Source organism: Centruroides vittatus, unplaced genomic scaffold, assembly GCF_030686945.1.
Source record: "Centruroides vittatus isolate TY-2023 unplaced genomic scaffold, ASM3068694v2 scaffold_752, whole genome shotgun sequence".
NCBI classification, from domain to species: Eukaryota; Metazoa; Arthropoda; class Arachnida; order Scorpiones; family Buthidae; genus Centruroides; species Centruroides vittatus.
In genome coordinates this window covers 3874919-3893595 of record NW_027122716.1, presented here as the reverse complement: position 1 = coordinate 3893595, position 18677 = coordinate 3874919, and the positions used below count along the sequence as shown (strand labels likewise).

The window sequence follows — 18677 nt, the reverse complement described above, 5'->3', positions numbered from 1 at the left end:
GCCTTTGAAGGAATATTTAAAAGTAAATTTGGCCACATTTCTTGGCGGTTGCATTCTGTCGTTTATATGGCCAAGTAGTAATAAATCGAACGGAGGGAAACGCCAATCGACCAATAAAAGAGCAGCCGAATCGAAAAGAACAGGGAAGAAAAGAGCCGCTCCAAGGGAGAAGGAAAGTATCGAGGCTGGCAAAACCGAAAAAAGAATGGATCGGAAAGGAAAAAAATAAAAAAAAGTAGGAAGTAGGAACCACCATCGAAAAGTGAGTAAAAAAAATTGTTTTTTTTTTTTTGTTATTTCGGTTAACGTCCGCGGAGTCTGCAGAGAAATTCAAGATGGCGGCCGGAAACGCGGCCATCTTGAATCGAGGGAAAAATTTTTTCGTCGCAGTTACCAACGTAGGGAAAAATTTCCCTCGTCGCCATCTTGGATCCTAAGGTAACATTAACCCTTTTTTTAAAAGTTATGGAAGAAATTTTATTATTAGTAACTGGACACTGGAGGGCTTTCCCCCAATCCATTAAAGGTTTGGCCATGCCCAAACGTTACGGATACAAATTGCAATTTCTAAATCATCCGCTAGCGTTAAGATTGCCAGACCAAATCAATAGACTTTTCTCTAGGGGGAAAGGGAAGGAGAAAGAGGAAAGCAATAGTTTACGGATTAACCTTTATAACCCACTTAACACGACAGCCGCTCTGTCCTTTTGGCAGGACATTTTTCCCTTCCTACAGCCTTGGAGTAATCGAGAGGTGACGGACATAAACAAACACATCCGGAACAGACTTATCAAAGTTCTTTGTATGCCGGATTTGAACCCGGGCTCTCCAGACTCTTACGCTGACTTTAACCGCCTCGCAAATTACTCTTAATTTTTCTGCTGTATAGAAGAAAGAATTGACATTGTTTCCTCGTGTCCAAATTTAATTCTAATATTTAAAATAACATTTCAAAATTTGATGACTTCTTTTTGTCATATACGTTATTTCAACATCAAAAATAATTCACTAATGTGACAAAACATAGAAGAGTGAAAGGAATACTCTGTTATTACATATCATACGTAATTGTTATTTATTATAAGATCTCTGATATGAATCGCTAGATTATAACATCATTTTTATGAATTAAACGTTTCATGGAAGAGACGTCCACTAAAGAATGTTGCACTCGAGAGAGCAGTGCCCTCTGGAAGATAACACATGAATGACGCGTCAATAAAGTAAAGTAAAACTAATATTCTATATGCAGTTTGTATGAAAATAAATACAAAAGAATTGTCTTATTTTATAATTTTTTTTTTAAAACGAAAACAAATCAAACGCTTTATTGCGGATAGTTTTCATGACAGCCACTATTTATGTCTGGCGCTATAGTAGGCGACAGCGCCACCTGACTTATCAGCCATTGACATAACGGATGCTTTTTTTTTTTTTTTCTCGAAATATAAATGAAATACTTCTTTTAAAATTGCATTATATAAAAATAAAATTAATTTAAAATATTGATTATTCTTCAATTATTAACGATTAAAGCCTTGAAATTCTTGAAAGTATCTCTATTGTAAAGCAAACCATTAGAATAATAAGAGCAAGGTCGATCAATTTGTAGAGAAAATTGCCTTTATGATTCAAATATATCGATAACGCTTTAATAATTTACCTATTATAATTTCCTCAATGTACTTAATTTAATAATAAATTAAATAAAAACAAGTTTGAATTTCAAGCTGTATATAATAAATTTAAACAATTTGAAATTACAAAACAATGATTTAATATTCGAATAGAATTGTAATTAATGCAATAATTAAAAATTTCCTGAAAGCATTTCAAGGCCTTAAAAGAAAAAGAAAATCCTGTTGAAGAATGCTTGATATTCCTTTTTTTTTTTTCGCTTTTCTTCAAACCGATGTTACTACCATGAAACAATTTTTCTTCGATTTAAAAGAAATTATTGTTAATTTTTCAATATATTTTTTGTATAAATGTAGCTCAAAAGAAGTAAAATCTTATTTATAATTTTAATGTCACCTTTTTTGTGTATTTACCTCACAAGGTCAGTGGGAGTCCGACAGACTTACCTTGCCCTGTCAAGGTTTTAAAATGTATAGTACTTCTTTAAATGAATTAAACAACTTGAAATTACCCTGGAGTGAACTATAGTGTAGACTTTTATAGACTTGAAGACAAATAAAACTAAAACTACTGACAATATGTGCATGTAAATTTATGATAAAATCATTATTAAGATGCATAAAGGGTATCTAAAAGTTTGGCAGGTGTACTAAAATTCCTTGAAGGAAATCATTAAAATCATTTGCCATCTAACAGGTGACTTTGATTATTTTTATATACTTTATAATGTTTCGGGTTATTATTTTCCGTTTTTAATATAGATAAAAATTGAAGATTAGTACCACAATATTTTAATAACTTTTTTTTAATACTTTTAAATATTAAAAAAACACAAATTTATTTAGAAAAACACACAATTTTCCACGAGACAAACCTAAATTTCTTGTTTAATTAACTGAATCATAAGTCGAATCGTCACCGTCCAGCTGACCAGTTCCGTAACCGTCGTCTCCGCCATCGCGAGTAAGATGGAAGCAAACATCTTGTTGCATTCTGTTGTCACTCTGGTTGGGAACACTTTCGTACAAATGACCACAATAAGAGAATTCGCTGACACTTTCCGTGGCCGAAAAATCACATTTCTTTCTACTGGAAACGGTAAACTTTGGTCTATGCAAATTCCAAAAGCGACTAAAGAAATTGCTAGATTTTGAAGTGAAGGAAGAACCCTTAGAAGAAACGGAATTGATAGTATTCGATCTCATGGCCGAATCGCTATCATCGAAATTGGTAGTGATACAAGTCTTGGGAATTGGAAGAGGAGGTAGCTTGCCTCCTCTACTGGAATTGCTACCCACGGAAGATTTCCAACGCTTTTCTTTAGGCGTTTGAGGCACAACGTGATAAGCCACTTTTATCTGCCTTCTCCACCGTTCACCTTCGTCAAGACAATACTGAAGCATTCGACCAAAATGTTTAGTTTGCCTATAATGAAGGTCGTCGATAGATCGACGGAAATTGAAATCCGAATCTACGTCGATCTCCAACAGTACGGGTTTCTTGCCTCTGAAGGTACATCCCAAGATAACGTGTTGCTCAATTATTTCTTCGAGTCTCAGGAAACCGGTAAAATGATAAGGCACTTCGGGTCTACTACCCGAAACGATTCTAACTGTTGCAGGCAGTTTTAGTGTCTTAGACCTTAAAAGATTAGATACCATAAAGACATGATTCACTGAGTGAGTGCCCTGTTTGGCTACGGCGTAGAATTTGCCACAGGTAAGGAACGGAAGATAAATAATGCCTTCACGAGGAGAGAAACACCTGGCATATCTGGAATGTATCCTGCTGGAAGCGGCCGATTTGACGCTGGTGTCTTCGTATACGCCTAGAAATTGAAGTACCTGACCAGACATCACCTAAAACGAAAAGTATACAATTACAAACAATCCATTTTTACGGAAAATATGTATTATACGGGTATTACAATCGTACTTACACTAGTTTTTTCGTAAACCCTTTTCTTCCCGTGTCTATGCGAGGGCGTTTCTACTAATTTGTAAGCGACGATATTTTCTCTTAAAAGGAAGTAAGGTATTTCGGATCTCGCCACCTGCTCCACAGTCGAAAAGTAGCCAGCCGTGTGTCCATCATCCGTCACGGTAGCTATCCACCCTATAGCATTAAAACCAGTTTAATTACTTTCAGTTTCCTTAAAATAGACTACGAAATTATACTTTTTATTCGGAAATTTACTAAGGAAACGATAAAGTTTCTTAAGAAGAATTAATTCCGCCTCTAAAAAATAATGAAGGAAAAAACTTAAAACGTAAAAAACGGTTTGATTGGGAAGTGATCGCGTACCAGTTCCACGCTAGATCAGTTGAATTTCTTTTTTCTAATTTTATTTAATTCTTTTTTTACGGTAGCGCAAAGTTAACAGTTTGCATTGATCGAATAAGTCTTCATCAATCAACCTAAAATATACTTCACCCTCTTTTTGTTTGTGTTCACCGACCTTTAGGTTCGTTGCCATTGATAAAGGGGCGGAATAAGCTCATTGTTATATAACATGAATTTTCTTTTTTCTCCCTCCTCCTATTCTTTTATTAATAGGCAATCTAATTGGCAGATAGCATCTCGCTTAAAAATTACTCGCTTCGCTAGGTTTTTTCATCAACACGTGGATCTTTCCTGTTTTAATCTAAGCTTTATCAATCAATTATATATCTCGATTGAGTCAATTTTGATTTAATACCAAAACAATTACTCCCATTATCTCGCATTGTGTTTGTATCCGCTAAACAATTCCCGTTTTCTAAGTCTTTGATACAATTGAAAGCTTCGATGGCGGCGCCATCTCACTCAGTTCTTATATCCCGTTTTAACGTTTTCTCGAAATTTGTTATACAGGGGATCGAGGGATGTTGAGGTGTAGAAGGGAAGTCGTTCACCCTTATCCGTATGTGAGGCTCCGGCACCAACGAGGCGCGGTATGAGTGGCACGCGTAATGGTATTTTTTAAAAAAAAAACGTGACGAGAGGTGGTGAAAAAATGAAAACGATTAACCAAAAATTCGCTAATAACCCGTTGGGCACTTTACACGAACAAGAAGTTAATTTCTAGGCTGCTATTGTTCCATTCTCTTTTAACTGCCAAGAGAAATTTTTACGACTTGCTTCCATTCTGACGTTCCATCTTACTGAGCTATGGAATCTTCTCTACCGGATTTCTAAGGTCGTTAACAGTTTACCAAGTTTATATTAAATTTGTCTTTACTTCTAACAAAACGAGCCGAGAAAGAATTTATATTTTACAAGGTAGCAGAGAAAGTTCCTTCCTCTTCGGGTCATAAACATCGTTACGTCATACTGAAAGAAACAATGGGTTGTTAAACGGTGTCCCTCACGTTGTTGTAAACACTTGTCACGAGCTTTCATTTTACTTTCGTGATGAGTACACCGCACCCCAACCGAAAACTTCCGGGAATACAAAACGCTTAGCACTTTTTTGTTTGTTCCTTTCACAAAATGAAGCTCTTAAACGCGTGCAACCCTTGAAAAAAAAAGTAATTTTTGAAGAATGCAAACAAAAATTTCCTGGCGGGAGAAGTGAGTTTTTTGTACTTTTATTACAGATTTATTAATATAAAAATTATTATTCATGAAGCATAATAGTTTACGTAATTACGAGTAAATAATGAATTACGTTTTTGCATATTAGGGCAAGAAAATCTTGTTTTCATTGTTCTAGAATTCGAACAGAAATTCTTAAATATGGATTCCTTTTATATCTTTACACGAAGAATTTTGATCTGGCCAACAGTACACTGAACTCATTGTTTCATACAATTGTTTGGTGGCGAGCGGGTAATACACCTCCCGTTGTCACGTGTCAATGACGTTTCTGTCACGCCTCTCATGGGATTTTCTTACGGTCAATGTCACTGACCTATGGCGAGACTCGGGTATAATTATATATCTCTTTCTGGTGTCAGCCCGAGTACAAAAAGAATACAACCATCGCACATTGCCAGCGTTGTTGTTGTATTGCCACGTAGGAGGACTCTGTGATTACACGTCCGAGACGAGATAAGGACAACACGAGCCGATAGGGTGGGAGGTGATGGGCCTATATTATTATTTAAAAAATCCCAAGAAAAATCACGAGATGTAATTTTTTTTGTTTTATTCCGGTAAAATAGCAGTTAGAGTTTGCTAAACACAGTTCTTCCATTTCGATATCAGATAGTTTGCTACTATTAACAACGACGTCTGATGATGATGTAACTGATGGTTCTTTCGTACGTAATAATACGGCCAAACAACTGGAATAAACACCCGGTTAACACACGAAATTCCTTTATCTTCGAGTATTCGTAGCCCTTTTTCTTCAACTCTCGAGTATCCACGGCTGACAGATCGATTCATCTCGATAAACCCTGACCAAAAAAACAATATATACCTGATCATAAAACACTTTAGGGCTTGTAATAATTAAATTCACGTACAGAAAAACTAATGTGAAATTTAAATATTTACAAATGCAAGCGTATCAATGAAGTCACTTCTTAATAAAGGAATATAATATTTAATAATTAAACTTTTAATCCCTTCTCGCATAAACAAGAGCTAAAATTTGTTTATTAAAATATGAAAATTTATGCAAGGAAAATTTATAAATAATAATAATAATAATAATATGATGTTTTGAGACAATCGCGTAATACGAATGAAACGGGTTCTTTAAGCATCGATAAAAAAATAATGCAGCCAAATGAAATAAAAATGATCTCAACGGCATAAATATTCATAAAGTTCGGGTTACTTTTAAATAGATGAATTATAAAATATTAATTTATGCGTTTTGTTTAATAATGTGAAGCGGAAACGAGTGACAAACTCATTGAATATGCACACAATTAATGAGCTTAGTTTCCACTATTCGTAAGAAGGTAACAACTTTTCAACTTCACTTCCAGTTTCCACATTTGCTTAAAAAGAAAACTGGAAAAGTTTTCTTTCGCTTTTGTTAATAATAATAATAATAATAACCCCATAAAGTTAAACAAATCAATCTACGATATTAGTTAATGTAATTGTTAGCGGCGCAAAATGGATGCAAACTCATTATGTGCATAATTAACGAGTATTGCAATTTGAAAAATTGATCAGAAAATAAAAGATAACAATTGTTTTTTTTTTTAAAGTAAATAACTGTATTAAATATTAATTTGAGCGTTTTTATGTAATTACCAATTTACGTGCATAATTAATAAGTTCAAAACTTTAGTTTTTTCCCTCCCCCCTTCGTTTTGTAAATATATTTCGGAGAAATCTAGAATAATTTATGTTGGAACCCAGTAAGAAACATTTAAAAAATATATATATATATATAAATTACGATTTTTTTGTTCTGTAACAGGAAGAGGAAACTCATTTCGAACTTGCATCCTAATTATTTATGCGCATAATTAATGAGCTCGCGATCGGATACGTGTTAAAAATGGAGACTACTTATCTTCATTTTTAATGAACTTTTTTTTTTTTTTGCTTCTAGGGAATTCGTTCTCTCACGTTTCTAGAAAGCAAAAGTTCTGTAAAAAATGCTAGCGTTATGTATTAATTTTAATAAAGTTACTGGCAAGTAGACATTTTATTCGACTGGAGAAGAGGGGGGAACGTGTGTAAACTCACTTATTATACGTATAATTAATAGAATGAAGGTTATATAAATGTTATTATAAAGTTTATCTTAAAAATATTGTTTTAGGAAGTGCTACAAAGCTGGTGGCACGCGTTATAAACAGGTAACGCGTAGAGCGGGTCTCGATTATAAAACGTTAAGGCGGGGGTGGATGTCAAAAGATCGGTCTCCGACCTTATACGGCGGCAAGCTGCCACCTATGGATGATTTCTGGAACTGATTTAATCGAACGTCAAAGAATCCGGAACCTGGAAGTCGTGCGAACATTACGACTTCCTACTTTCCCGACTATCGATTTCCGGCCGATTTCTACGGAAATAATTGAAGGACAACCGAGCCGATCACACCGATTTAACTAATGACGGATGGATTAACCGCGCACAGAATAATTTAAGGGGGACATTCAACTTCTAACTCTAGCGGAATCCATAATCAAAGTATCGATTTTTCCAGTAGAGAACAATGAGCGGATCGACGTACTAACGACTTTCGATTGCAAATCGATATTAAACAACTTAATTGTGTGTTGTAAACAAACGGGAAATCTATCCGAAATTCGGTTCCGAATCGCTATAACCCGTTCCACGTTACATCGAGGGGTTTTCTTTTTTTTTCTTATAAGAAAGCCGGCCAAAATTCGAGGTATAATGCTGAGCTTATTTATTTTTCATAAATTTGAAGAAGTTTAATGATATGTAAAAACCTCCCGCCACCGCTGGTCATATCTCAATGGGATCTCTTTAATAGCTACGTCTAGCAATAAATGTATGACCTCACAATATTTTAGAAGCATTCTTTTCTCTTACGGTCATTTATTATAAGCAGGCAGGCAACGAACTCACTCTTCCCCCCTCCTCCTGTTTCTTAGAATGTATCTTATTTCTCTTCGACAGAACAAGATGTTAACCTTCTCCGTCGTTATTAATGATGTTAATAATGAATGAGTGATTTAAAATTAGCATTTGGACAATTCGGGTATTTCGGATCTTTCACTTTCGCTTATTGAAATAAGGGCGTAACAATGAGTAGAATGGCTTAATTGTGTGAAAAGAATTACCCTTTCGGGATTTATACAAATCCGAATTTCCTCGTTTATTTATTTATTTATTTAATTTTTTTTTACAGTTAACAGAGCGTGTTAATTGCCATTCATTCGGAATGAAATTTTGTTATTCATCCACAAAAATCTTGTTTTCTTGTCGAAGGACGATCAGCTACCGTTTACTGTGTCATGGATGCTATTGTTTTAATACTTCTTTATTCCGTGACTCATTTTGCTTGACTGGAATTTATGTTTATGTCTTTAGAAAGTTTCGTTTTTATAGAATAATAATAAATTATTGTTTGGAATATTTTCTATTAGTTTCCAGCCAAGTGTAAGTCACCGGTTCGACGTCGCACTTGATTTAAATCCTGATAGATGCTGATTAATTGTTAGCGATGATTAGCTTGACACTTGTGATCCAAGTAGACTTATCTAAAGTACGAGTTAATTTAAATTATAATTTTAATCGCTATGATTAAGTTAAGTCAAAATTTTGGCTTAAAGTTACGTAATAAATCTGTCTGAAATGGTTATATCCATTCGTAGTTTGATCTATGGTAGTGATTAAACCGAGAAGTTGTAGAAATAAAAATACGTATCTAAGAACTATTTTCCCCCAAAAAATTCTATTAAAAACAATGTAATTCCCTCCATAATAGTATACACCCCTGTATAAGTCAAAGATTTGGATTATAAAGCCTGGAATCTAAGTAAAAATAGCAATTTTATATAAGTGAAATAAATTTATTTTTAAACTACTGACACATTAATAAACACAACGAAGTCGGGTCTAGGTCGATTCTGATAATACACAATTACTCATCTAACGCCCATAACGGCAAGCATTAAGGCAATAATTTTCTTTTTCTTTTATTTTCCACTCTTTTCCAGGTATACTTTCGAGGAACGTTAAAGGTGCAGCAATAGAAATAAAAAGGAAAAAAAAATTTCCTAGAATTCCACCTGGTCTTAAATAGCATTACAGAGATAAAGATGGTGTTTTGAAGAAGCGGAATTCGACTCTGCTTGATATCACGATAAATACCAGCCAACAGTTCATTAACTGTTTCGAATGACGCCCATTTAATTACCATTTACTCGCCTACCCTTTAATCCGAAACTCGATAGGAAGAAAAATTAAATTTTCATTTAAAAAAAAAGGGGGAGAAATTGCCCTTCCATTAAGAGACATTAATTATCAGAAACGAATCAATTTTTCCACATAAAAATCTTACCAGCACAATCTTTACTCGATCGTAAAAGGCAAGTTACAGTTGATGATTTATAACTATGTCAAACCATGGCGACAACTGAAACTAGTTTTGTGGTATGGGTCACTAGTAGTTCTATACTTTTGCCTTCCACTAGATGGATGGTGAGGTATTAATTTACCCAATGCCAATTCCTCTATCCTCTCGTTGTTAGTTAAGGGCAGTCATTTTACGAAATTTTCTTAACAAATTTCCTCAATTTTGTATAATAAATGGGCACGCGAATGAATCATAAAAATATTCGCCCTACATCATAAATTGTCTATGAAATTTTTCACTCGTGAACACGGTTTCGTTAATATTATTACCGTTAATAAGAGGGAAATGTTTCGGCATGGATGATTCTTCTCGTTCTTGTAAATATTTTTCGCAGTGTCTAAAAATAACGAGTTTTCATTCCAAGGTCGTAAAACTTTTTGAACTTTCAACGGTTTGTAAGTTCGTTTTTCGACAATACTCGAGCTTTAAATAATTAAAAAAAAAAAGAAAGCGTAAAGAATTCGTCGACTTTTACGGGATACATTTTATTACGTTATTGTTTTCTTTTTAAATGTTTTCATACTTAAAAACCTATGTCAAAAAATAAAATAAATAACATATTTTGTTATGTGTTAACACGCATTCTTTTAAGAAAAATCTTATAATAAAATATAAACTTTTATTATCATAATATTTATTATTATTATTATTATTATAAAATTTTTCATAATACAATCCCTTGAAATTTCTCACATTTTTCTACTGAAGATTTCCCTTGTAGTTTTATAATAAGACCCCTTAAATCCCTTACACTTTTCTACTGAAATTTCCCTTATAGTTTTATAATAAGGCCCCTTAAATCCCTTACACTTTTCTACTGAAATTTCCCTTATAGTTTTATAATAAGGCCCTTAAATCCCTTACACTTTTCTACTGAAATTTCCCTTATAATTTTATAATAAGACCCCTTAAATCCCTTACACTTTTCTACTGAAATTTCCCTTATAGTTTTATAATAAGGCCCCTTAAATCCCTTACACTTTTCTACTGAAATCTCCCTTATAATTTTATAATAAGGCCCCTTAAATCCCTTACACTTTTCTACTGAAATTTCCCTTATATTTTCGTAACAAAATCCCTTAAAATCCCTATTAAAAAAATCCTTCGCAATTCCTTATTACAAGCAAAAATTTTTTAATATTAAATTGTTATAAATTTTAATTACGATATAAAATTATAATAATTATATACATTTTTCTAGATAATATTATAACAAAAAAAAGAAATTTTTCGAAGTTAAAAAATACATAAATAATAAACTTGAACGTATGTAATAATGACAAGTTAAATTACATCCTAAGGCTAATCTAAGGAAGATCATTACCCCACATGAAGACTACTTACATATGTAAAATGTATAAAAATTAGTTTATTGAACGAAGTTTTTAACAATATTCTATTTTACACTTTATTGTTTTCGAATTCCTAAAAACCCTAAAAGAAAAAAAAAAGCGTGGGTTGACCTTATTTAAGTCTCTCATACCCAATTTCTTTTTTTACTTAATTATAATTAATCGTAATTATAATTCATTAACCGTTCGTTAAACTTAATTATGAATTTGATACCTTTTTTTTTTTTTTGTCTACCCCATTAATAAGGTTGTTTCTATTGTGACGTAACTCAAGTATATAGTTTTCGACCCCTTAAAAAACTGTTACTAAACAGGATATTATTTAAATAATTTTGCAATAGTTACTGCTTAAAAATACCTTTATTATTATTATTATTTAAGTGTAATTTTGCGAAACTTGTTTGCTAAATTCCAATTTTTCACACAAGAAGCTCCCTACTACGCGCCCATTTCATAACTGTTAAGTTCCGCTTCGTTGAACTTCACACAGAAATTAATAAAAATCGTGTATTAAATAATAATATAATAATAATAATAAGGTGAAAGATCTTAAATTTATTATTTTTATTTCTAAATCGCTTTAAACCTTATACTTTGCCAGGCACGTAAACAGCTCTATTGAAGCGAAGGGAAATTACATTTCGGATTCTATCATTTTTATTTATTTTATATATATATATATATATATATATATATATATATATTGGTGGCGTGGAATCTCTGCATCAAATTAAGTAAGATTTTTATGAAATAATCCCTTTTGAAGAGAGCGAAATCTCTTTAATAAATCGGCTAATCAATGCAATTCCGGTTCAGTAGCTTTAGAGGGATCAGAAAAGAATAATTGTCTGTCTTCGTCAAGAATATAATGGAATTGTGTAACTCACAGTCAATCCTACTCCTTCTGGCATTATGTCCTCGGGCATCAACAGATGGTTGGTGCAGATATACCAAATACTATAATCTAAAACAAACGAACAGAAGGTAAAAAAAAAAGGTACGAACAATTTAGTTATCGTTAGATTTATGGTTTCTTTCCGTCATCCTTTTTTTTTCCTCTTATTTTTATTCGATAATTTTGCAAATAGGATAAGAAACCCGTCTTCGATCGATATATCCGATAAGGTATTAATGCCTTATAACGTTATCTTTCCCCATCTTACACAGTTTTACCCAAGGTGAAAGATACAACGTTTGATTTCGCCATCTTTTTTTTTTGTTCCTCGTTTATTTATAAAAGTAGAATGTTCTCTTACCGGATTTGCTAAATGTAAATATAATGTAAGAGTTTATAAATTATTTACGTTTTCTACCATTGCGTGGGGGGAGATGACTCGGGGCAAATATGTCCACTCTTCTGTGTAGAATTTTACACTACTTTACTTCTAATTCTGGGTATAATCTTACGAATTTACCTTGATCTATATCTATGTTATCGAGCGCGTATAGGTTATTGTAATTCTCAGAAAAGCCTACACAATCCAGATTATATGACGATACGTTATATAGATTATGGATTTTATAGGTCATGCTGGCATTTCTGTCGAATGACTCGGCTCTATTGAATCATTTAATTACTTTATGAGTGGGGCATTTTCCTATATCATTTCCAATTAGGCTATATAATTAGTGTATACATATAAGATGAACAATATGAGATGCCTCTAAGAGTAATAATGGCTCACGGGCATTTTTTAAAAAAAATAGTTTAATATGATAGAGATGCTTGCGAAGTCTGGTAATGGTTTTAACAATATAATATTGTTTTATATACGAGAAAACTTAAAAGACGTCACTTTTCTTGCAGAAAAAACTCCAAAATTGATTATATTTTATCGTTAATCCAATTGAAGGGCATCTTTTCTTAATTGCCATTAATCATACTTAACCTAATTCTTACACTAGGATCATTATTTAAATATTTATTGCGGCTACTCCGAGTAAAATCAGTGCATTCCAATAGAAACTATACATAGATAGTCTACCTACAAGTTGATATGGGTCACGTGTGTGTCATACGGTATTTCCGTCTGTGCCTCAATTCTCCTAAATATAATCGACTCGCTTACTTTCCATGCGGTAAAAACGTGCATTTTCCCTTTAAACAAAGTTCCCGTTTTCTCCAGATAATTCCTTTTACACTCGAAACGTAGCAGTTCGAGCTTATTGTAGCGTACAAAAATCTGTAACGTCTGGACGATGCCGTTAAATTGTCGGTGCTCCTTTTAAAACGCTCTCGGAAGCACAATAATTACCACTATTTTCAGTGAAGGGAGGAAGCACGCTGTAAAAATTAGTAGTTTAATGTCCGTCCTCCTCTGCCAGTCGGTCAGTTTAACCATTGTTTTTACTTTATAAAGACTTTATTTTTTTTTTTGTATTTTTATTTCTGATTCCTTCGGGGGGTTTACTTTAAAAATTCGTCCTTGACACGTACAGCTCGCGTTTTCCCTAAAAAGAATCTTCTCTTTGTTTTAGAATATTAAACAAAGAAAAAAAAAAGGAATTAAGAGAGAAATTTGAAGAATGCCTTTCTTCACTCCATAACTAGCAAATTATTTTTCAAAGTCTTTTCTTATTGCTGAATATTTAATTAGTACACATCACAGTAGAAAAATGACAAACGAGTAAATTAAATGCTGGAAAAATAAAAAAAAAATAAAAAAAAAACCGCAGCAATGTCGCCCTTACGAAGAAAAGAAATCCATATTTGGTCAAGTGTAATCTACCATTTTGTTTGTCCATTATAATTAATAACGGTTCTTAATTATCTACCGTCAAATTTTCTTTTATTTCGTCGAGAAAAAGAGGGGAAAAAATCAAGTTTTAATAAAGTTCACCGTTAAGTAACCCTCTATTGATGATACGCATTAATTAACTGGCATGGGAGGGGGAGGAGGAAGAAAAAGATTTAAATGGATGAAGATTGATTTATTAATACAAATTGTGTTGCATCAACAAAGCGACGATCAATTTTAAACGTGATTTATTTTCTTATCTTTGTTTTATATGTACGTGTGTATGCCTACTAATCACCTTAAATCAATCCGAGAACGTGATGGCTATTAAGGAGAAAGGCTGGATGATATCATATATTCCATTCGTTCCAACTGGCGTGTTATGTAGGACTAAACTTTTAACTATTTAACGCTTGATGTTTACACTTTCCTGATTGTCCAAGTATGTCGGCTACGCTTCCTTTCCTAAATATCTGTTAAACCTTTGTTCCATTTCTTGAATTTCTAAACTCGTAAGCCCGGTTAAATGTTTCCTTATTAAGATATCCCAAAACGGGATTTTCTCCGGGAAATTTGCTAAAATGGCGGATTGATTTCTTGAAAAATTCGCTTATAAAAATCAATTTATCGTCGTTTTTTTTTTTTTTTTGACCGGGGGTAATTAATTATCTTTAATGCTCTGTAGCTGAGTACGGTCGGCAGACCGCTAGACTACGTGCGGGATCCGATGATATAACTTGCGGTTTGTAAAAATATGTTATCTTTGGTCAGAAACACGTAAAGAGACATTGAAGTCACCTTGATGTTCATTTGCCAGTAGATCAGTAGGCATTCCGTAGGAGGGCAATTTTTTTTCTCGTTCCAAGACCAGATTTAGAACGGGGGTCGGAAACCTGTCTGCTAAGGACAGACGATGAGCTGTTATAAAGGTTAGCGCCCTCGACTGTAACTAGAGTTGAGAGCGAGAGAGGAAAAAAAAATCATTTCTGACGTCATTTTTGCTAAAGTAGAGGTGTGGTCGAATTTGCTTCCTCATTCTCACACTCGAATTAAATCCTCTCTCCGACGGTGACGATTGTTATAAGCAATGGCGGTTTTTAGGATAGACGTATGTAAATCCCTATTACGCTTCCTTTTGGAGGGGGGTCAAATTGCTAATATCAAGGCAAGAAAAAACATGGGCTATTTTTAATTGGGCTATTTATATTTTGACCCAATTTTCTTGAGATGATGAAAGTTTCCGTTCGGAAATCGAGTTTACTGTTAGGTCCGATACATCATTCTATACGTGATTCACGTCCCACAGTTGACCTTTGATTCCTGGGCGTAACGTATTTTAACACCGTGACCTTTTCGAAAGGTGTCCTTGGAAAGGTCGAGAAACGGAAGGTGTGGTCATTCCATATTTCATTTAACATTTCGAAAAATAGAGACGAAATATGAAATTTATTAGCATTTTCCCTGCAACATTTCAATTGAAAAATTTTCCAATGGGGGGAATTACCTTATTAAGACATCATTTGAAGTCAACAGGAACTTGAGAAGGTCGCATTGAGGACTTTTTTTTATATGGAATCGAAGGTATGGATAACCGGGGAAATTTTAAATACCGGATGACATCAATAGCAAGAAATATTCGCGAAAAATCCCCAAATTCGTACCTTCTAAAAATCTAAAAATAAAATAATTTAACGTTTAAAAGAAGAAAATTATCAGTTTTAAGCCAACGGCGACTCGTTCTAGTACAAAATTTCAAAAGTCATTACCATAAAATCCCATAAGATAATTGCAAAGCTATTACCATAAAATCTTATAAGATAACTTGAAAAACTGTTAGCGTAAAATTCCATGAGATAACTTCGTAAAGTACCTTAAAATAGCATTAACTTCCACCCATAACCATAAAAAATACATGCTAAAAATATATACAAGATAACACTCGTTCCGAAAGTTATCATCCCCACGATAACATTATCTTCAAAAATGACCGTCACAAGATAGCATAAAATTCAAAATTACCATCATAAAATTCAGCAAGATAGCATTTAATTCGCCGACCATTACCATAAGATAGCATAAATATTAACTTTGCATAAGTTAAAAAAAAAAGTAATCAGCTTAGCAGAAATTATCATAAGACATTAAACTTATCAAAATACAGCCATTAATTAAAGGATAAAAACTTCAAATAATATTTAATAAAAAAATTTACCATAAAATAATTAAAGTATTCTGTGATAATGTATAATTTTTATTGCCCAGTAGACTATAATAATGATTAAAAAAAGAAACACAGGAAACCACTTACCTGGATAGGAGTCGGGTATGACAAGAGAAGGTTCAACAATCTTCATACCGGCTTTAGCATCTCTGTCTAAACTATGAGCGTAAACCTTTCTACACATGTAAGCCTGATAGAGCAATATAGGCTGAGATAAATCGAGTTTTGCAGGTATGGGCGAAGCACCTTGAACACAATTCTCGTGTATACGTACTATTTGAGGTAAGTGATACCTACGCAAAAATTCACGGGGCGATACAGTCTCGGTACTCCATTTCGTCCACGGCGTACTCATTTTTTTCTATTGTTGTACTGTACCATCCGTTCGCATTCTCACACCGCGTCCTATCACCATTACGACCGACTATCGACTATGAGCCGGTCTGGCTCTGCAACTTTCTCTTTCCTACGAGCCTGCAGCTTGAATCTCGAGCACGAACGACTCGACCAATCAGCCGAGTTGAAGAGAAAGTGACAAACTGGTTTCCATGGCAACGCGAAATCGGTCCCCCCCTTCTCTCTCTCTTTTATTTTCCTATTAGATTGCGTCAGTCGAGGAAGTTATTTCAATCGGCGGAAACTCGATTGTTTACGTAATAATGAACATTTTTCTAATTTGTTACGTGCGTTACGACATTATTGTTGGAAAGTATCGTTTGCTTCTGTTCGAGTTTGGCTGGCGTATAATGAAAAACCTGACACCACTCTAGCAGCAAATCTATACAAATGGTCTATTTTTAATACACAAAACGATTTTTTCGGCATTATTTTCTTCGTCTATTGTAGTTTTCAGTCCTATCCAAGGGCTTTAATAAGTGGTAATTATACCTTGCGATATTTTATAATAAGCAAAGTGAAGCAACACGTTACTTATGCAACTTCCCCCCTCTCCCCCCGTTCTCTCTTCCTCATTTCAAGATGGAGAAAATTAGAATGATTTCTTCCCTGTACGGTCAAACTGGTCGGAAATAGCACCTTTAATATTTGTACAAGGTTGTTTAACAATGCCCCTTTGTCTTTCCCACCGACCATTGATGAGTAAATTTTAGTGCATGTTGCATTTTCTAACAGCGTAGACGAAAATAATAACCAGAATGGTGGGCATTGTAAGTGGCCTTAGCCCATCATATTGTTTATTACGTTGGTCCAAAATTGTTACGTTGTAAAAAGAGGTGTGGTAAGTATTGTGATGCGATAAAAAATGTATTGTAAATGTATTTTAAAAAAGAGTATGATAAACATTGTAAGAAAAATTATATTTAAAAAAGAAAAAGTAGTTTGTATGGCATGTCGAATAAGCTAAGAGAAAAGAAATGCTGAGGATTATTATAATTTATGACCAGATTTGATGGGTATTGTGTAAGGGTGTAGGAAGGAGACACGGCATTGTATGGTAACATTTTATATAAAATGCCTGTTTTATCTTATATTTTAGACAGATTTTTAAGTATTATAAAACGTGTGATAAATATAATTATCAATATTTTTAAAGTATGGAGTAATACAAGGAAACTGGAGTAATATACGAGAAATTTTACGAACATTATGGATACGCTAGAACATGATAGATATTGTAGAAGTGCAGTAAAAATGCACCCCGCAGTATTTAATATTGTGATATTAAGTACTGCGGGGATACAACGCGGTGCCGTTCGACTTATTGTTCGAGAAGATTTCGGTGGCACATTGCAAAATTCTGTACACAGACCAAAATCACATAACTTTGAAAAATAATTTCCGAGGAATTTCGTGGTTTCGATTCATCGAAGTCTCTAAGCTTCAAAGTTCAGCGGAGCAATTGGTACTATTGTGTAATCTACGGATTAACTTTTTTTTTTCCTAAGCCAAAAAATGAATTCCTCTCAAAGAATTTCCGGACGTTCTTTGAGAGAGAAGGATTTTTGAAATACTCTTCTAAAATATCATTAGTTTGCAATACTTGAAGTAGTGAAAAGAATTTTTTTTTTCCCACCGCGAAATTAAATCGATAATAAACCTCGTAAATCTTGCACCTCTCTTGCAATACTGTTGCAAAACTTGCGCATTTTTGTAAGCTCGTTATAAATTTAATTAGATTTCTATTAAAATAAAAATTAAATTCTGTATTCCATTATTTGGAACCGGAGGCATTCGTTGGATCAGAAATTGATCGATATGGCACCACGCTGGGTTAATGCACCGAGCAAAAAGTAACATATAAAACTTAAGTACACAAGTAACCGACAACAACTTAAAGAAAATCATCTTTTTAAAGGCAGATAATGACCTCTTAACTGACATCTACCTACAAATAGAAGCTGCCCCGTCCGTCCTTGTCACATCCACGCGAGAAGCGTGGGTATAAAAATGGACAAAGAAAGGAATACGGGCGTGATCCCGCTTTATCGTCCACGTGTTCGCCCAGTTTGCGCCAAAAAACGACGAAAACGAAGTGGTGCCATCTGTCGAATTGGACGTTTACTACTTAACAAAATGCTAGACAGGTGACCTTTAAAGGCGTCGGATCTTCTATAGCTATCTTATGCCAAGTTTGGATGTCGTACTGTCTCTAGCTTGCCTTAAACAGAGAAAGATTGTGGTGTGACTGGGCGGTGCCTTTTCTATGATTAATTGGCAGGCTAAACACAAACCCCCGATATTATTTATGTATCGTCTATAAAGAAAAA

General features: G+C 33.8%; 1 protein-coding gene across 3 annotated transcripts; it reads right to left on the bottom strand.

The window, feature by feature from the left end:
- Positions 1-2467: 2467 nt before the first annotated feature.
- On the bottom strand, positions 2468-16612 carry LOC136989675 (uncharacterized). 3 transcript variants are annotated; one of them, XM_067287898.1, is made up of 4 exons: positions 16226-16612; positions 16039-16141; positions 3578-3753; positions 2468-3497 (listed from the first exon to the last, which is right to left on the bottom strand). In XM_067287898.1, the coding sequence occupies exons 1-4, from the start codon at positions 16304-16306 to the stop codon at positions 2526-2528; spliced, it is 1332 nt and encodes a 443-aa protein (XP_067143999.1). In that variant the 5' UTR covers positions 16307-16612; the 3' UTR covers positions 2468-2525. The 3 variants fall into 3 exon arrangements, with proteins under 3 accessions (XP_067143999.1, XP_067143998.1, XP_067144000.1); XM_067287897.1 differs by having other exon boundaries at positions 16039-16612; XM_067287899.1 differs by lacking the exons at positions 16039-16141; positions 16226-16612 and adding an exon at positions 9910-10033.
- Between the last annotated feature and the right edge of the window lie 2065 nt (positions 16613-18677).